The 21,361-nt window shown below is 43.6% G+C and overlaps 1 protein-coding gene across 1 annotated transcript in view; it reads right to left on the minus strand.

Annotated features, from left to right (window-relative positions):
• Window positions 1-16,480, minus strand: part of LOC140726140 (transcription factor COE3-like) — a 435,742-nt gene extending 419,262 nt beyond the window's left edge. Inside the window, 5 exon segments of the mRNA XM_073042113.1 lie at window positions 9,642-9,697; window positions 13,892-13,951; window positions 14,438-14,598; window positions 15,911-15,933; window positions 15,935-16,480. Of these exon segments, the coding sequence (XP_072898214.1) occupies window positions 9,642-9,697; window positions 13,892-13,951; window positions 14,438-14,598; window positions 15,911-15,933; window positions 15,935-16,045 (411 nt within the window). The 5' untranslated portion in view covers window positions 16,046-16,480.
• Between the last annotated feature and the right edge of the window lie 4,881 nt (window positions 16,481-21,361).

Genomic DNA, 21,361 nt, shown 5'->3' on the forward strand with positions numbered 1-21,361 from the left:
TTGCTTTTATCTTTCTAGACTTAGCAAACCTCCATCAAAGTTCAAAGTAAATTTATTATCAAACTATGAGATTCATCTTCCCACAGACAGCTATGAAACAAAGAAACCACCGTGAAATCCATTCGAGGAGGAAAAATCAAACACCAGACACGCAAGAAAAAGAACGAATTGCACAAACTGATTGCTCTGGTCCTGTACTCGCTGGAGTTTTAGATAAGGAAAGGCCTCGATAGAGTGGACATGGAGAGGATGTTTCCTATAGTTCGGAAGTCTAGGACCAGAGGGCACAGCCTCAGAATAGAAGGACGTCCCTTTAGAACAGAGATGAGGAGGAATTTATTTAGCCAGACAGTGGTGAATCTGTGGAATTGCTTGTCACACAGAGGGCTGTAGAGGCAGAGTCACTGGATATATTTAAAGTGGAGATTGTTAAATTCTTGATTAGCAAGGGCATCAAAGGTTACAGGGATAAAGCAGGAGAATGGTGTCATAGGAGCCATGATGGAATGGTGGAGCAGATTCGATGGGCTGAACAACCTAGTTTTGCTTCTGGGTTAAATGGTTTCATGGTCTGTTCCTTGTAAAGAACCTAATCTCCCTCATAGCACAAAGGAATCAAATTGGTGAACTACCTTAGTTAATTTTATTAAGCTCATCAGTCACTCCAGACCTTTACTTTCTCCTATTTCTCGGAGATGATCTGTGCCACAAAGACAAACAAGATATCCATTCAAAAGCACAAAGAGATTCTGCAGATGCTGGAAATCAAGAGGAACAGGCACAAAGTACTGGAGGAACTCGGCAGGTCAGGCAGCATCTACAGAGAGGAATAAACAGTCACCGTTTCCAGCAAAGACCCTTCATCAGGACTGGAGAGGAAGATGGGAGAAGCCAGAATACAAGCTTCAAGTGATAGGTGAAGCTAAATGAGGGTGAAGGTAGGTGGGTGGGGGAAGGTCATGGATGGAAGAGGAACAGGGCCAAAGAAGAAGGAGTTTTTAATATAAGCTCCATGCCCACATTATTAGGTACACCTGTAAATCTGCTCAAATCAGCCAATCATGTGGCAGCAAGGTCAAGAGGTTCAGTTGGTCAACGATTCACTTTATTAGGTACACCTGTACACCTGCTTGTTCATGCAAATATCTAATCAGCCAATCACGTGGCAATAACTCAGTGCATAAAAGCATGCAGACATGGTCAAGAGGTTTAGTTCTTTTTCAGATTGGGGAAGAAATGTGATCTAAGTGACTTTGATTGTTGGAGCCTGACAGGGTGTCTTGCATATCTCAGAAACAGCTGGTCTGGGATTTTCATGCACAACAGTCTCTAGGGTTTACAGAGAACTGTGTGAAAAAACAAAAAAACATCCAGTGAGCAGCAGTGCCTGAGAGGTCAGAGGAGAATAGCTAGACTGGTTCAAGTTAACAAGAAACTCAAATAACCACGTGTTACAACAGTGGTGTGCAGAAGAGCATCTCTGAATCCACAACACATTGAACCTTGGAAAATGGATGGGTTACCCAACAGACCATAAACTTACACTTAGTGGCCATTTCATTGGATACCTCCTGTCCCTAATAAAGTGTCCACTGAGTGTGTATATCAAACTACTCTTTGCCTATAATTTTAAAAATTTGTAAGAATAAACAGTGCAATAACGTTTCATTCTTACATTCATAGTCAATGCATTAAATAATATTCTATTGCATTCCTTAAAATCAATTGGACTGTTGCCGCTCATGTGGTCCCCTGTGGCGGGACACTACAATAACTGAGGATCTTCCTCACCCAAACTGGCGCCTCCCTCTCCAGTAGCAGAAGAACCCTATACTGTGGTCCAGCTGCACCAAGCTTCAGTGCGTTCCTCAGCATGTACTCATGCACCCCGGCTTCATTCCTCTACGGACATCTCAATGTGCTGGTAGAACAACAAGCTTCAGGCAAAAGGCAGAAGAATAAGGCATCTGATAGGATTGATATTCATTCAACCCAACCACTCTGCGATTTCGTTTTGTCAAATATAATTTCTTCTCTCAGTCTGTGAGGGACTCCATTTAACTGATTATTCCTCTGTAATATATAGAGTCATAGAACACTGCAGCGCAGAAGGCCATTCAGCCCATATTGCCCATGCTGAATTAATTATCTGCCTAGTCCCATGGACTTGCACCTGGACCATGTACCAACCCAAATTTCTCCTAAGTGTTGCAATTGAACCCAAATCCACCAATTCCACTGGTAGTTCGTTTCACTCTCTCATCACCTTCTGAGTGAAGAAGCTCCCCCTCATGTTCCCCTTAAATATTTCACCTTTCACCCTTTACCCATAACCTCCAGTTCTAGTCTCATCCACCTCAGTGGAAAAAGCCTGCTTGCATTTACCTATTTATTCTCCTCAAAGTTTTGTATAGCTCTATCAAATCTCCCCCCATTCTTTTATTCGAATGTAAGACTATAAGACTTGGGAGCAGAATTAGGCCTTCTGGCCCATCAAGTATGCTCCACCATTTCATCGTGACTGATCTAGTTCCCTCTCAACCCCACTCTCCTGCCATCTCCCAATAACATTTCATGCTCTGACTAATCAAGAACCTATCAATCTCTCCCTTAAATGCACGTAAGGATCTGGCCTCCAACATTCTGGCTTTTCAACATTCAATAGCTTTCAGTGAAATCCCTCACCATCCTTCTAAACTCATCTGAGTACAGGCCCAAGGCTTTCAATTGCTGCTCCTATGTTAACCCTTTCATTCCCAGCATCATTCTCATGAACCTCCTCTGAACCCTCTCCAATATCAGCACATCCTTTCTCAAATAATGGGCCCAAAAATACTCACAATATTACAAGTGAGGCCTCACCAGTGTCTTATAAAGCCTCAATATTACATCCTTGCTTATATATTCAAGTCCTCTCAAAATGAATGCTAAAATTGCATACACTTTCCTCACCACTGATTCAACCTGAAAATTAATCTTTAGGAAATGCTGCATGACACCTCCCAAGTCCCTTGGCACCTTGGATTTTTGAATTTTCCTCCTGTTTAGAAAATAGTCAATGCTTTGTCTGTGAATATGTTTAGAAGACATAGCAAACAAAAAGAGATTTTGCAGATGCTGGAAATCCAGAGTAACACACAAAATGCTGGAGGAACTCAACAGGTCAGGCAGCATCAATCGAGAAGGATTAAGTCTCCTTAGCGATGATCCCTAGTGAAGGGTCTCGGCCCAAAACGGCAACTGTTAATTCCTCTCCATAGATGCTGCCTGCCCTGCTGAGTTTCTCCAGCAATCTGTGTGTGTTACTTTAGAAGGTATTGCTCAGTTTGTCTCTTTCTGGACTTCTCATCCAGTTTCCCATTTCCTCAGTCTCCCTTTGCGAAATTCCAAAATCCTCAAGCCCACTGCTTTTTTAGTACTTTTAAAGCTATCTCCTTTGATTAAATATTACTTTGATATTTATAGCTATAGAGATACAGAAGAGGTGTCAGGGGTAAGTTCTTTACGCAGAGAGTGGTGAGTGCGTGGAATGGGCTGCCGGCAACGGTGGTGGAAGCGGATACGATAGGGTCTTTTCAGACACTCCTGGACAGGTACATGGAGCTTAGAAAAATAGAGGGCTATGGGTAACCCTAGGTAACTTCTAAGGTAAGGACACGCTCAGCACAGCTTTGTGGCCAAAGGGCCTGTATTGTGGTATAGGTTTTCTATGTTTCTATGTTAAGGCAGCACCATTTTCCTGATGAAGGGTCTCGGCCTGAAACATTGGCTACTCTTTTCTCACGGATGCTGCCTGACCTGCTGAGTTCTTCCGGCATTGTGTATGTATTATTTGATCCACAGCATCTGCAGTTGTATTTTTGTGTTTTGACCGTTTTCCCAAATATACTCAAATATAAATATATATTTCAAATACTGGGTGAAGTAGTAGTTTTTGGAGTACTGCAAGTCTGTGGTTTTGCTGTTGCTTTGCTCATGCTTAAGTACTCAGTGGCGGGTGCCCATGCTTTTTTTTTGCTGGTGGGGGGAGAGGGGATTGTTTCTTGCTGCTGCTGCTTATGCGCGGGAGGGAGGGGAGCTGGGGGGGACTTTGGGGTTTTAACATTTAACTGTCATTCATTCTTTGAGGGCACTCCTCTGTTTTTGTGGATGGTTACAAAGAAGAAGCATTTCAGGATGTATATTGTATACATTTCTCCGACATTATATGTACCTTTGAAACCTTTGAGACAGTAAGATATAATAGGAGAATTAGGCCATTCGGTCCATTGAGTCTGCTCTGCCATTGCATCATGGCTGATTTACTACCCCTCTCAACCCCATTCTCCTAACTTCTCCCCGTAACTTTTGATGCCCTTACCAATCAAGAACCTATCTACCTCTACTGCAAATATACCCAATGACTCATCCTTGACAGCAGTCTGTGCCAATGAATTCCACAGATTCACCACACACTAGCTAAAGAAATTCCTCCTCAAGTCCTTGCATTCTGAAGCTGTGCCCTCTGGTCCAAGACTCTCGCACTATATGAGCATCCTCTCCATGTCCACTATCCAGGCCTTTCAATGTTAGATAGATTTCAATGAGATTCCCCCCCCCCCCCCCCCCACCCACCATCGTTCTTCTAAACTCCAGCAAGTACAGGCCTAGAGTCATCAAACACTCCTCAGCACTGATGATGGAATCCCCTTTTCCCAAGTTAGTTTACCACTGACGAATACAAAAAACGGCCTCTTATACACTCCACAACTCTGTCGCCACAATATTATACGAATTTGGTTTACTTAGTCAAAACGTAGCTGAAAGTTCCTTCTGATTACTTTATTACCCAAAGTCCTGCACCTCAAATTTGCTGATTTCAAACTTCAAAGTAAATTTATTATCAAAGTACATATATGTCACCATATATAACCCTGAGATTCATTTTCTTGTGGGCATACACAATAAATCCATAATAGAATAATAACCATAACAGAATCAATGGAAGGCCACACCAACTTGGGTGTTCAACTAGTGTGCAAAAGACAACAAACTGTACAAATACAAAATGAAAGAAATAATAATAAATAAGTAATAAATAAATATCGAGAACATGAGATGAAGACTCCTTGAAAGTGAATCTGGTGGTTGTGGGAATACTTCAATCCTGGGGAAAGTGAAGTTAAATGAAGTTATCCCCTCTGGTTGAAGACCCTGATGGCTGAGGGGTAATAACTGCTCCTGAACCTGGTGGTGTGAGTCCTGAGGCTGTCACTATGGGTTATATGTCTAAACGCAATCATACCAACATTTCCTGCCTTTTCCTGTACCTTAACTACACCCAGACCGTTTCTATGGAGGGACCGTGCACAAGCTCCTGCTTACATCAATGGTACTGAGATGAGAGTTTCAAGCTTCTAGGAATGATCACAAAAAGCCCGTCCTGTCCAACGCATAGACACCATGGATAGGAGAGCTTACCAGTGGCTCCACTTCCTCAGGAAATTTGGCATGTCCCCTCACCAATTTTATAGTTGCACTATAGAAAGCATCATATCAGGGTGAATCACCGCTTGCTACAGCAACTACTTTCACCATGACCGCAAGAAACTGCAGAGAGTTGAGGACGCAGCTCAGCACATCATGGAAATCAGCCTCTACTCCACTCCTACACTTCCTCCTGTCTCAGCAAAGCAAAAATTATAATTTAAAGACTCCACCCATCTCTTCGATCAAGCAGAAGATACAAAGGCCTGAAAGTATGTGCCACCAGGTTGAAGGACAGCTCCCCGATGTTATAAGACTATTGTACAGTCACCCAGTACAATAAGATGGACTGCTGTCCTCACAGTCTTCATCATTATGACATTGTACCTTTTTGGCTGCATGCATTCCACTTCTGCATTGTGATTCTGCACTGCTATTGTTTTCCCTTTGTTTTACCTCAATGTACTTCTGAATACAAATGATCTGTATGGACACTATGAAAGATAGGTTTGGCACTGGATCCCACAATAACCTTTCCCTCAACATCATATAGTCATAGAGCACTACAGCACAGAAACAAGCCCTTCAGTCCATCTAGTCCAGGCTGGACCTTAATTCTGTCTAGGCTGCAACTTGATCATAAACCTCCCATTTGTGTACTTATCCAACTTCTCCTAACTGTTGAAATCAAACCCACATCCACCATTTCCACTGGCAACATTTCACCTTTTACCCTTAACATCATGGACAAGAGAGCTGGTTCCAGAGTCACCCAACCTCAGCGGAAAAAGCCTGCTTGTATTTAGCCTATCTATACATCTCATAATTTTGTATATCTCTAACAAATCTTCCCTCATTCTTCTATGTTCTGAGGAATAAAGTCCTAATCTATTCCTCCTTTCCCTGTAATTCAGGTGCTTAAGACCCTACAAAATCCCTGTAACTTTCCTCTGTACTATAAGACCATAAGATACTGCAGCAGAAGTAGGCTATTTGGCCCATCGAGTCTGCTCAATCATGGGCTGATCCAATTCTTCCAGTCATCCTCACTCCCTTGCCTTCACCCCATACCCTTTGATGCCCTGGATAATCAAGAACCTATCTATCTCTGCCTTAAATGCACCCAATGATTTGGCCTCCACAGCTGCTCGTGGCAACAAATTCCATAGATTTACCACACTCTGACTAAAGTAATTTCTTTGCATCTCAGTTCTAAATGGATGTCCTTCAATCCTGAAGTCGTGCCCTCTTGTCCTAGACTCCCCTACCATGGGAAATAACTTTGTCATATCTAATCTGTTCAGGCCTTTTAACATTCGGAATGTTTCTATGAGATCCCCTCCCCCTCATTCTCCTGAACTCCAAGGAATATAGCCCAAGAGCTGCCAGACATTACTCATACGGTAACCCTTTAATTCCTGGAATCATTCTCATAATTTTTTTCTGAACCCTCTCCAATGTCAGTATATCCTTTCTAAAATAAGGCCCAAAACTTCACACAATACTCCAAGCATAGTCACACGAGTGCCTTGCAGAGCCTCAACATCACACCTCCAGAAATGAATGAAACATTGCACTCGCCTTCTTCATTGCTGACTCAACCTGGAGGTTAACCTTTAGGGTATCCTGCACAAGGGCTCCCAAGTCCCTTTGCATCTCTGCATTTTGAATTCTCTCCCCATCTAAGTAATAGTCTGCTCATTTATTTCTTCCACCAAAGTGCATGACCATACACTTTCCAACATTGTATTTCATTACTCTTTCAATCTGATCAATACTTTTCCTGTAGGTAGGTGACCAGAAATGCACACGATACTCCAAATTAAGGCTCACCAATATCTTATGCAACATCAACATAGCATCCCAACTGCCGATCTCAGTATTTTGATTTGTGAAGACAAATGTGCCAAAACCACTCCGGCCCAACCACATTGACCTCATAAGCTCACCAAAGCCTCTACTTCCTCAGGAGGCTAAAGAAAATTGGGATGTCCCCAGCAATCCTTATCATTTTTAATTGATGCACCATAGATAGTCTGTCTAGATGCATAATGGCTTCATGTGGTAATTTCTCTCCACATGACTACAAGAAACTGCAGAGTGCTGTGGACACAGCTGAGCACATCACAGGAACCAGCCTCCCATTTACACTGCACAAGAGAAAACCCTGCAGATACTAGAAATCAAAGCAATATACTCAAAATGCTGGAGGAACTCAGCAGGCTAGGCAGCCTCTATGGAGAACAGTAAACAGTCAACATTCCGGGCCGAGATCCTTCATCAGGACTCCCACCTACATGCAGTGGCCACTGTATTAAGTACAGTAGGTACCTAATAAAGTGGCCACTGAGTGCAAGGTACATAAATAACTGCTGGGTTTCAAAGAGACTCATTCCAAACTGTTAAGAAAAACATTATACTTGAAGTGCTGATACTTGCTCACTTTTTGTTCACCTCTGAACTGGAAATGCAAGGCCAATTAAATCTCCCCACACTTGCATTCAAGCCCAGCGTTAACGAACTCAATCGTCAGGAAACAAACCCCCAGATCAATTGTTGCAGAAACGTCCCCTGATTAGCAACAGATATGGCTGCTTCCAATACACCCAATCGGTTCTAATTTGCGTGCAATGAAACAGCAGGAACTGTAGCTAGGTGCCTCGCACCACACTGCAGCACTGCGGCAAAGCTGTTCCTCAGCATACGAGGCGCCCTTGGGGGAAGATGATGGCAATGTTGGCAATGAGGTAATGCCAGGAGAATACTCCCAAAGTCAAAACTAATGTCAGTGAGAACAATAATGCACGCATCTCACAGCCGCTGAATAGCAACAGATACAAAAATCCAGCCGACAAACAATTCAATACTTCTCTGCGTTGTGCTGATGCTATTAATAACTAATCAAAATGGACGCAACGCACAGTCAACACTGGTCCACGATGATTATGTTACACCAAACTCATTTCAAGATATTAATCTGGTCTGAAATATTGATCGAACAGTCAAGGGGTTGGAAAGAACTAAATCCCTGTGGAAAACAGCAAATTTCATGACATATGCCAGTGATATTAAACCTGATTCTGAACTCTGTCTTACAAGCCAGCTGGGGTTGAGAAATAGATTCAATGAGAGGCGTGGAGTCCTCAGAAGGCCCGCATCAGCTAAATAATCAGATATTTGCGGTGGGGTAGCTGGTGGTTACTGAAGTGGTCTCGGGATCTCTGGATAAAAGTTTGAATCCCTGAACAGCAGTTCATTTAATTATTGCACAGAAAACGCTAGATGAAGTCAGCTGGTCAGGCAGTATCTTTGGGGGAAATTGAACAGTCGACATTTTGGGCCAAGACCCTTCAACAGTTCATTTAATTAGACAAGTTCCAGAATAAAAGGTTTGTATCGGTCGTGATGACTGTGAAAGGACCAAGATGTGGTAAAAGTGCAGGACACCAGAGTAGCATAGCAGTTAAAACAACACTAACGCAGTGCAGGACAACTCGCATACACTATCTGTAGGGAGTCTGTACGTTCTCCCCGTGAACCACATGGATTTCCTCCAGGTGCTCCAGTTTCCTCACACAGTCCAAAGACGAAACAGTAAGTTAATTGGTCTTTGTAAATATTCTGTGATTAGACTAGGGTTAAGTAGGTGGGTCGTTGGACCAGAAGGGCCTGTTCTGTGCTGTATTGCTCAATAAATAAAATTTATCCTCCAGGATAGGAAATGTGTCCTAGGTACCTGGCGTGGCTTTACATGCCATTGCATTGCGATTATTTATTTATTGATATACAGCACAGGATAGGCCCTTCCCACTCTTCGAGCCACACTGCCGAGCAATCCTAGCCTAACCATGGGACAATTTATAGTAACCAATTGATCTACCAACTTTGGAACGTCTTTGGAAGGTGGGAAGAAACCGGAGCACCCAGAGGAAATTCATGTGGTCATGGGTAGAACTTACAAACTTCTTCCAGGCAGCGGTGGGAATTGAACCCTGGTCTCCTGGACCATAAAGCATTGTGCCCATCACTACTGTGCTGCCTCATATGATTGCACGTCCTCTCAGTCCAGGGTAGCTGATGATTGGCAGCAAACACTGGGTGTTACACCATTGACAAGTCCTATCAACGAACATAGACATTAAAATAAAACACATCTGATGATGTACAGCCCCTACCTGTTTGGTCATTGAGTCTATCAGCCGTACAAATAAATCCTGTTCTGTTCGTATTCCTGTGTGGGAAGCCAAGGGGAGGAGAGAATAAAAATAGATTAATATGAATGTTTCACTACATCATACAGCCATAGAGTCATAGAACCCTAAAGCACATTAACAGGCCCTTCAGCCCATCTAGTTGCTTCCAAATTATTAATCTGCCTAGTCCCATCAACCTGCACCCCGACCATAGCCCTCCATACCCCTCTCATCTATGTACCTACCGAAACTTCTCTTAAACACAACAGTTCATAAACAGGCCTTTCAGCCCACCTAGTCCCTGCCAGACTGCCTGGTCCCATTGACTTGCACCTGGACCACAGTCCTCCATACCCCTCCCACCCATTACCTGCCCAATTTTTTCTTACATGCTGAAATCAAACCCGCATCCACCACTTCCAGAGGCAGCTCGTTCCATACTCACACCACCCTCTGAGTGAAGAACTTCGCCCTCATGGTCCCGTTAAACAGTTCACCTTTCACCTTTAACCCACGACTTCTAGTTCTAGTCTCGCCCAACTGCAGTGTAAAAAGCCTGCTTGCATTTACCCTGTCTATATCACTCATAAAAACAGAACTAACTTCTCTACCAGTGAAGTAGACACCTATTACAATACCTAAGAGTTATGGAACATAGAACACAATAGCACAGAAACAGGCCTTTTGGCCCATCTAGTCCATGCCAAACTATTACTCTGCCTAGCCCATTGACCTGCACTTCTATTTTGATATTTGAATGAAGCCATTCAAATGGCTCCAAATGAAGTTTTCAGAAAACTGTAACTGAAATTGGTGAGCCCTCACAGAAATATCAGCAAAAGCCACCTCATATCTGGACGTCAAAGCAACTTGCGTTTTGAAGTTCTAGTATCCAAACATTTACCTATCCAATCCTTAATTATAACAGGTGGACAAGTCCCTGTTAGACACCGTCAGGGATGGTGGTAGAGGCGGATACATTAGGGCCATTTAAGATACTCTTCGATAGGCAAATCCTCCAAGAGGAGCACAACCTTGCCATGGTTTGGAGGCTTGCGTGCCTCAGTGGCCCTGAGAGCTATGCTGGCTGGAGTTGGGGCTTTATACCTTGCCTCTTGGTAGGGTTCACCCATGCCAAACAGATCAAAAGGTAGAGTATGGACTTGGAGTAGCCCACCAGCCCTCCAGGTTTGTAGATTCAGCTCAGGGCTAACAACCTTGACTGGTAAAACAGAATCGGTACGGAAACAGCAATGAAGAATCCTGTATCGGTGTGCGATGGCATTCCTGAGTTTTCACCCGGGACTTGCATGACTGACGGCGGTGAAAACCGAGAGGAAGCTACTGACATGATGAAGGAAGCCCTGAACACCGCCAGAGATGGAGGACCTTCATTGCTGCCCGAGACACCAGCGGCATAACGGGCAGGAAGTATATAGGCTCATGGATGAGAGTGAAATGTGAGGGCTATGCAGGAGGGAAGACTGACACTAGGTGAAAAGGACATCATGGTAGTGTAATGGTTAGCTCAACACTTTACAGTGCCAGTGACACTGGTTCAATTCCCACCACTGCCCGTAAGGAGTTTGTCCATTCTGTCTGTGACAACGTGGGTTTCCTCCGGGGGGGGGGGGCTCCAGTTTCCTCCCAAGGATCAGTAGGTTAATTCGTCACATGGGTGTAATTGAGTAGTTCAGGCTCGTTGGGCTGAAGGGCCTGTTACTGTGCCGTATCTCTAAAAAAAAAGCATGGTGTGGCCAAAGGGCCCATACTGTACGGTAGGTTCCACCCTCTGAGTTAATCTTTATCTTTCTGTCCCTCACTCTTTCATTTCTTTCCACTCCCTTTAACTTTATTTATCTTCCAAATCTTTCTATCTGTCCATCTCTCACTCCACCCCCCACCCCCACATCGCGCTCGCTCGGTCTCCTAATGATCCGTGTGATGTTTTGCATTGCGGCTATAACGTTGCCTTTCTATTGTCTCTTCCCCCTTCAACAAAACCTTGTGAACCAAGGCCAGCCCAGTCAAACAAAATAAGTTTTAAAGAACGCAATGCCCACAGAAATATGACAATTCCTCCCTCCGTGTCGGTGGTTCTACTTTATAGCTAACTGGAGACTGGAGCAGCCCCAGCCAACAGGCCCTCCGCTGTAGGTTAATGGATCAGATTCTACAAATGCTGGAAACCCAAAGTAACAGGCACACAGAGAGTGCTGTTGGAACTCAGCAGGTCAGGCAGCATCTCTGCAAGGGAGTCGATGTTCCAAACCGAGGTCCGTTATCAGGACCTGCGGAGTTCGCCCGCTATGTTTGTCTGTGTTACGTTAGATCACGCCACGAGTTGAATGCGAACCCTCTGCGAGAAGGCATGCGATTGTTATTGTTTTCGCAATGAGGCACAACCGAAAACGAATCTCAAAGTAGTATATGGTAACACACACGTACTTTGATAATAAATGTACTTTGAACTTTGACTTGTTAATAACGCGGAACCCAGCTTCGGCTCCGGACGGGTCATTATCGTCTGCGTGGACAGTGAATAGGTGAATAGTTCCTGCAAGACCCGGGAAACGTACGCCGCCAAACAAAAATCAAAGTAAAAGACGCTATTCTTGGTTATTTAAATAAATACAAGAACGCTCAGTAGGTCAGAGACTGTATCTGTTGGCAGAAACGGCAGCGTGGCGGTTAGCGTGACCGTATTACGGTGCGGACAGCAAAGTTTCAACTCTCGCCGCTATCCGTAGGGAGCTTGGACGTACTCCTGTGACCGTGGGGGTTTCCTCCGAGTGCTCCGGTTTCCTATCACATTCCAAAGAAGTGCGGGTTAGAAGGTAAATTGGCCACATGGGTGTAACTGGGCCGGAAGGACCTGTAACCTTGTTGTATCTCTGAATAAAATTTAAAAATTAGACAGAATTGACATTTCAGGCTAGCCTTCGTCTGTAAACAAGTGCTGTCGTATTGATGATGGATCTCCGATCTGAAACGTTAACTGCGTTTCTCTCTACAGATGCTGGCTGTAACTTCCATCTTCTGTTTTTATGGAAGTTATGACGCATCTCCCTCACACAACTGGGCGCAGAAACGGCGGTTTAAATGTGTTTGCCAATTCCAGATGACCGCTTGAACGGCGGAAAGTCGCAGACACAGCCAGCTCGATCATGGGCACAAGCCTCCCTAGCATCGAGTACATCTTCAGAAGGCAAATACATCAAAAAGATGGCATCCATCACCCAGGACATGCCTTCCTCGGGTTGCTACCATCAAGAAGGCGACAGAAGAGCCTAGAGACACACACTCAGTGTTTTAGAAACAGCTTTACCCCCTCCACCATCAGTTTTCTGAATGAACACCCCATGCGCACTATCTCGCTTTTTTTAAACTGTCTCTTTTGCACTACTTATTTTATTTATAAACTAGAATTTATATTACAATAGGGAAATGTATATTTCTTACAGTAATTTATAGCTTTTATTACTATGACTTACAATGTACTTCTGCCGCAAAACAAATTTCACGACGTATGCCTGTGATATTAAACCCGATTCTATTTTTACAAAACTAGTTTTACAATGAAGCTTTTATATATCATATATATGGCAACGTTCAGTTTCAGAAATTCGAGATAAACTTTAAATATAATTTTAATTTGTTCTTATTGCTGAATAAATATTTAAGTATCCTTAATATCAATTATATGTGAAAGCTTCTAAAAAAACTTGGAATTCATATAATAGAAATAGTAGCAAAGTTCTGTGCATAACTTTTACGATGTTAGGCTTGTAATTAAACATACTTTTCTCACTTTCGACATATCGCTGGATTTAAAAAGACGCGAATATTTGCCGTTTTGAAAAACACCTTTGAGTCGGTGTAAACCTGTTCCTGAAATCGGTGTGATGCAGGCGTTAAGTAGAAACGTCGGTTTTGAGGGACCTTTTCCCAGACAGGATCATGTTTTTTTTTTAAATACTTATTGTGCATTTTTAAGTACAATAATAATTTGTTTAGTGTATGTTGAACTGTTTTAAGAAAGAAACCACCATACAAATTTCAGCGAACATGACAATTACTGGATAAGATGCGTGCTGCGCTGAGCTGTAAGCAACCCCGCTTCGAAAAAAAGAAACAAAACGACGAAAAGGTTTCGCTACGTACAAGTAAAGGGCTGAAATATTTGCGCTGGGAGTTTGGGGAGCTCAACAGGTTATGGTTGCGATTCTTACCGTTACTGTACAGAAGCTGTAATCTGTAGTGGAACGCCGTTGTTCGTCTTCTCCCCCGTTCTGCTCCTGCGGAAAAGGAACTACCTGTGAATATGATTTAAATGCAAGACAGGCAGCGCGGTGTATAACGCGAATTTGCATTTACTTGAATTTTATTGTTTTAAAAACAAAATAAAACTGTCCGAAAAAAAATTGCGGTTGTAGAGTTTGCTCAGTTTTATTTTCGCCCCGCAGAAACAAGGGGGAGAGTGACGTGGGTAGCGACACGGTTTGAGCAGAATTCCAACCTCGGCGGCTGAAGGATGTCGAACATTAAAACGGAGGAAACTTCAGGGTGAGAAGGTAGAAAGAGGACTGAGAGTGAGAGATAAGGGGATGGGACAGAGTTTAAAGGGGCGGTTGAGGAATGAGAGGGCGCGCAACAGAAAGGGCAAGGGGTGTAAATGTACTTCAAATTAAGACCCGGGAATTTAACGTGGCGGGGCGAGGAACTGGCGTGGAAGGGCAAAAAGACGAGGCGAATTTGTAGGAACCGTTATATGAAACTTACTTTTTCCTTCTCTACAAAGTCCACAAAAGCGGTCCTCTCGATCTCCACGGGTTGCCCTTGTCTGTCGTAGAGAGCCAGTACGAAGTGGAAAAAGTTGGACTTGCGAAGATTGGACGGCGGCTGCTTCTCAAAGTGTGACCGGGCCAAGCCTACCCCACTGCGGGCACAGACGGCAACACACCCGCTGATTACTAAACAATGCACGGCGCAACTCGGACTGACCGTTTACAGCGAACTTACCCGAGGGAGTGGATACAGTTACCACCTCGGCGGGGGGAAGAGATGGAACAGTTCCTTATCATTGTAACACAATATGGTTTTGCATTAAATGAAATTAACATCTTGTTCTTTATGGATGCTGAATGGAATTCTCAATTACACCCCTTACCGCACAGTTATATACCGAATAAAAATGCTTTATTAATCAAGTTGTTCTGAAGTACGCCAAGGGTAAATTGAAATATCAAAGTAGTTTAATTTCGCCAATCAGGGAGGCTTATAACGTCCCTGTCCGCATTCGGAACGCAGTGTATTCAGAGCCAGCGACTGAGGGGGAGAGACGGGACACACACTGAGAGAGAAATCATTTAGAAAGGGTTTGGAAACTTTACACCCTTTGCATTATGTCGGCGTGATGTGTAAATAGATGTGCTTGTGCAGAACGAGATCGGTCGGGAAAAAATAGGAAGAAGATAATGGCCAGTGAAAACTACATCCAATGTACCAGGAGCTCGTCACGTTATAGTTGTTTATTCAATTTACAGTCGGCGAAGCTGGCTAGCCGAGAGAAGTTTTAGAAATGGACCAGGGTGAGTGGGCGAGTTCTGTACCAAAGTTGAAATTCCAAATTCCACTATCAGACGGGGTGGGAAGGGGGCGAAATGAACGAACGAGAAGTGTAAACAGAAAGAGAGAGGGAGGTGGATAGAGAGATAAAGAGCAGAACAATATAGGCGATTGGAATGGGATGCGAAGTGGGAAAATTAGAGGGAAATTATATCAGAGAAGAGAGAAAGACGTAAAAATGAAAAGATAAACAGAGAGCGAGAGAAGATTTTTTTTTAAAGAGTGCAAAGAGATCGGAGAAAGAGAATCTCGGACAAAGCAACTTGACGGGGGGGATGGGGGTACATTAATTCATTTTATCTTCAGCTCACTGAAAGATCGAGATATTCTCTCTCTATCTCTCTCTTACACACGGGGGGGGGGGGGAAGAAAGAGAGAGGGGGAGAGAGAGAGAGAGAGAGTGGGGGTGGGGGGGGGGGAGACAGAGAGAGCAAAGTCCCATCCGGAGAGTACGAGGGCCAGTAAACCAGGACTCGCCGTCAACCGTACACACAGGGCAACGGCAGAAATTGAAGCCAGTATTCCCAGCTACACAATCAACCCCTCACCTCACCACCCCCCACCCCACCCCCACCCCACTGCCGTGGTGCCCCACCGACGAAAGAGAGAGCCCCCGCACTAACCTCTGGGCAGCTGTGTTGGCGTCCCAGTATCCCGCCGGACTGAATCCAGGAGCGAACGGGATTCATCCCGGCAACCAAAGGTCCTCCTTCATGTTTAAAACCACCTCTCGGCATGTTCTCCTGAAGGGTAAACATTAAGCCAGCCTTCGTGTCTGCCTGCCTGCCGTCCTGTGTACGGCTTCCAGGAGAGCCGTAGTAGTTATTTTATGTGAGTGTATGTGAATTTGTTTGGTGTGTTATGTGTCGCTGCCAATCCACGCTGCCGTCCCCACCAGATATCCCCGGAGCAAGCGGCTGATGTAAGAGGAGGCGAGGAGAGAGAGTTGCGCTTGAGATCAGTCCCCCCCTCCTCGGCTCTCAATGAGAGGTGAACATGTTGGCTTTTGGAAGCGCTCTCTTCTCATTCAGCAGCGCGAAGTTGCATCCGACACCGCCGGTGGTGAGCCACAGAGAGAGGGATGGAGGAAGCAAAGCGGGTTTTCAAATCCTGAAAGCAACGCTACGGAGAGGGAGTTATCCATATAACGATCCAAAGATTGAGGAAAGCTTTTTTCCTCTCCTGCATGCCTTCCCCCCCTCCTTCCCTCTCCACCCCACCTACTCCCCTACCCCGGGGGAGAATGGCGTGGTTTGCAATTCAGCGATTGTCTCCTATCCCCTCTCTTTCTCTGCCCCCCCTCCCCTCCCCTCCCTCCCTCTCCCTCCCCTACCCCGACTCTTTGTGACTCTGCTATCCCAAAGGAATGCACCTTCTCTTGGGCTTGCAAGTTGCCAAATCTCCCTCCCTCCCTCCCTCCCACCCACCCAAGAGCTGGGGGGGGGGGGGCGATCTAATGGAAGGGATAGGGAGGAGGGTAGAAGATCCAGGGGGTGTGGTTTCCATTCCAAATAAGGGCATCCTTATTTACATCTCTCGTCGAGCTTCCTCCAGGATTGGCTGGAGGCGGAGTCGCAACGATGACATCAGTCACCGCTCACGTCACTCTCCGAGTTCCAATAAGAAATGACATTTCAGGTAGAGTTTTAACTCTTTGAGGACCAGATTGTCAAACCCATCGTTTAAAGCCTAAATCGGCAACGTGTGCAACATCATCACATATAAAAATATAGATAATATCGATATTAACTTTCTGTAGAAATTATCTGAAATACAGGGCGCATCAAAGTAAATTTATTATCAAAGTTAACCTATTACAGCATACACCACCCCGAGATTGATTTTCTTGCGGGCATTCACAGTAAATACAAAGAAACATAATAGAATCAATGAAGAACCGCACACAACAAAGATAGGCAAACGTCCCATGTGCAAAAGACAACAGACTGTGCAAATTCAAAATATCATAAGAATACTAAATAATCATTAAATATCGAGAAATTGACTTGTAAGAGTTTGACTTGTAAGAGTCCTTAAAAGTGAGTCCGTAGACTGTGGAATCAGTTCAGTGCTGAGGTGAGTGAAGTTATCTTCTCTGGTTCAGGAGCCTAATGGTGAGGATAATAACTGTCCCTGAATCCGGTGGTTCGGGACTCGAGGCAGCAGCCATCTCGAACGCCTCACAACTGCATCACTGCCACCTGAGGTGGAGCTCCGTGGGCTCCGATGTTGCGCTGCGGAATCCCACCTGCATCGGTATCGTATCATCGCAGCGCTCTCTAACAATAACTGCATTGAATTCAATGCACGAGTTAAGGCTTCATCCAGTGACTTAAAGCCCTAACCAGGCAGTGCCGCTCAGATGGCAAGAGTGCGTTCGTCATTTTACTCAAATGAAATATTTTCAGATATTTCTGAACTGCGGGGATTATACGAAGACTTGGCTTAAGTTATTCATTTACAAAACGTGGTATTTAGAACAGACCTAGATAGCGCCGAACATGATGCCGAATTGAACTGCAATTTTCCTGCCTGTATATCTTTCCAATTCCTGTATATTCATCTGTCTAACGACCTCTTAGACGCCCCTGCTCTATCTGATCCCACCACTAATAGCTACAAGGCGTGCATTTAAGGTTATATGGGGGTAAGTGCGAAGAATGTGTAGGGGTCAGGTTTTTTGATACAGAGAATGATGCGCTGCCAGTGGTAGTGGAGGAGTTTAAGAGACGCCTCTATCCCCACCATCAGAGCCATGCCATCTCACAGCTACCATGAACAGGAGGTAGAGCAGCCTGAACTCCAACATCACCAGGTTCAGGAACAGATACTTCCACTCAACCGTAAGCTAACCTGCACAAGCCGGAACACAGCGACACTTTGACCACTTCGCGCTAGAATTTACTTTTTTTTTATTCTCATCGTGTTTTCTTGTATAATTTATGCACAATTTGATATTTTTGTGAAGGCTGTTTCTTTGATGTTGTGACTGCAATGCTGCTACAAGAAGTAATTTATCGTACCTGCGCATGCATGTACTGCATATAACCTATATTGTCTGCCTGAACCGCATTTTCTCTGTAACTGTAACACATTACTATTGCGCATCTCTGTCACAGTTTTAACTTGTACTACTCAGCGCACTGATGTGATTAAATGATCTGTATGCAAACCCAACTTTTTCACTGTACAGCAAGTAACCAATTTGCCATTTTAAGCTCCATTTTGACTTCAGTTTTGGTAGTGGTACCAGTTTTGTGAAAGAATAAAAGTGTTTAAAACAAATACTGAAGCTCTTTGAAACATGTGCTAGAGATAAAGCGCGACTAATAGATGTAGTATACTTGGATTTTCGGAAGGCATTTGATAAGGTACCATGTGAAGGAAGCAACAGGCCATTTTAACATCTACCAAAGCGAAAGCAATAGAAACTTTCGTTGAACACATTGGGACTTATTTAATGCAATCAGGCAAACTCAGCAGTAAGTTTTGGGAAAAGGAAGTCTCATTTGACCAATTTATTGGAGTTCTTTGAAATATTTATTTTATTTATTTAAAGGTACAATGCAGAACAGGTTCACGTCACATCAAGTCGCACCACTCAGCAATCCGCCCACTTCACCCAAGCCTAATCACAGGGCTATTAACAATGCCCAACTAACCCACTAACTGGTATGTCTCTGGACTGTGGCAGGAAACTAGAGCATCCAGAGGAAACCCAAGAGGACACAGGAAGCAGCGGACTCTGGCATTGAAGTCCAAACTCCAATTCCCTGAGCTGTAATAGCATTGTGTTAACTGTTACACGTGCGCTAGATAAAGAGGAGCCAGCAGACATAGATTTCCAGAAGGCATTTGATAAGATGCTGTTAAAAAAAGTTTCTGGAGAAAATCAGCATCCATGGTGATAATTTGTATTTTGTTATGTAATGACATTCAGTGCCCAGGACTTCTGGACCATAAATCATAATTTCCTTTGAAATAGTGTCATAGTATATTTTATATCCACCTGAGACTGTTGACTTTATCATCACAACATTCAATAGCAATGTCTTGGTGCTGTAAAAAATTCCAGATTAACTCTCTTCATGGTCACCTCTCTGAGTCCATGGCTTTTTACCTAAATGTTGAGCATCCTATACACTAAGACACAGGTCACAGATCCGGGAGTCCTACATTTCACAAAAGTATACAGAATGATCCTAGTCTTCCACAAAATCACTCATGTCATCCTGTAATTCAGGATTACTGAAGTGTTATTGCCAATATTCTTCTTCATAATAACTCATAGATTCACAGCGCAGAGTGAGACCATTTGGCCCATCATATCCATGCCAGTGTCATGGAGCTTCTTAGGTTGCACTCAGTTCCTGGGTCCCTAAGACCTGAAAGTTACTGATTCACATAACTTTTAAATATTGACAAAAATTTCATCCCTTTTGTGGCAGTGAATTCGAAACCCACAAATGATTCTTCAGGTAAAATATGTTTTTCCTCGTCCAGTCACTCTACCAATTAACATAAACATGTCTGTTTTTTTTATCTGTCTCTCTGCCTAAACAAGTTTCATCCAGGCGTTTAATGTTGCAGGTTAGTCCCTACTTCGCGTACTTGAAGTGACTCCTCTTCCCCAGCTCAAGAATGTTTAATGTCATTTCCAGTACACATGTAAAATAGAATGAAATAATAATCTTTTATAAGGAAACACACAGCAATAGCCCTCCCCATCTATGCATCTACAAGGAACATTGCCACAGGAGAGCAGCATCCATCACCAAGGACCCCCACCATCCAGAACGTGCTCTTTTCTCACTGCTTCCATCAGGAAGAAGGTCCCTCACCACCAGGTTTAGAAACAGTTATTACCCTTCAACCATCAGATTCCTTTCCTGAACCAGTGTGGATAACTTCACTCACCTCAATATTCCACAACCTATGGACACACCTTCAAGGACTCTATAATCAATATTCTCAGTATTATTTATTCACTATTTATTTATTATTTTTCTATGTTTTTTTTTGTATTTGCACAGTTCGTCTATTGCACGTTAGCTGTTTGTCAGTCTTTGTAAGTACAAACGTTTGTAGTTTTTCACTGACTGTTGCATTTCTTCATTTTACTGTGAATGTCTGCAAGAAAATGAATCTCAGGGTGGTCTATGGTGACATAAATGTACTTTGATAATGAATTTACATTGAACTTTGATGGAATTATCTCCATCTGCAAGATGCCATGAATCATGAAAAATTCACACAGGCTGCTACAAGTGATGGAGGAGTTAAAAATCCTAGAAGGTTGAAAGCCAAGTGTTGTTTAAAAATAACTGCAGAAACTGGAAACCTGAAATTTAAAATAAAACTGAAAATGTTGGAAACACTCAGCAGACAAGGCAGCATCCACGGAGAGAGAATCAAAATTTCAGGTTGAAGACACCTCATATGAACTAGTTCTTTGACTAGAGATGTTATTCTCTCTCTCTCTCTCTCTCTCTCTCTCTCTCTCTCTCTCTCTCTCTCTCTCTCTCTCTCTCTCTCTCTCTCTCTCTCTCTCTCTCTCTCTCTCTCTCTCTCTCTCTCTCTCTCTCTCCCTCCCCCCCCTCCCCTCCCCACCCAATGGGTACAGCTTTATCTGGTGATGTTTTCCATAAAATTTAGTTGTCGATTTTCAGAATCTGCAGTTCTTGTGAATTTTTGGAGACTTTTTTGATACTTCAGTGCAGTTCTGAATGAGCACTAAACTGTCAAAGGAATATTTCCCAACACTGCCAAAGGGTAACCAAGCTTCTTGTAGCTTCCACCTATTAATCTCAACCTCTGTTGCTACTTCGTCTGTGTCCCTTCACCTGCCCATCACACCTTCTCACCTGGATCCACCAATCACTTATCCCACCACTTTCCCTCACCTCTTTAAACCAGTCACATCACCTAAACACTGAACTTATTCCATAACCTCTGAACTTATTTTCAAGGATTCTAGTTTATTTTCTTTGTACCATTTATTTACTATTTATTATTAATATATTTTTTTTAACTCCCAGCTCAAGCTGGTAAAACCTGAGGTACGGGCGTAGCCA

The sequence above is a fragment of the Hemitrygon akajei genome, chromosome 4, assembly GCF_048418815.1.
Source record: "Hemitrygon akajei chromosome 4, sHemAka1.3, whole genome shotgun sequence".
Classification (NCBI taxonomy): domain Eukaryota; kingdom Metazoa; phylum Chordata; class Chondrichthyes; order Myliobatiformes; family Dasyatidae; genus Hemitrygon; species Hemitrygon akajei.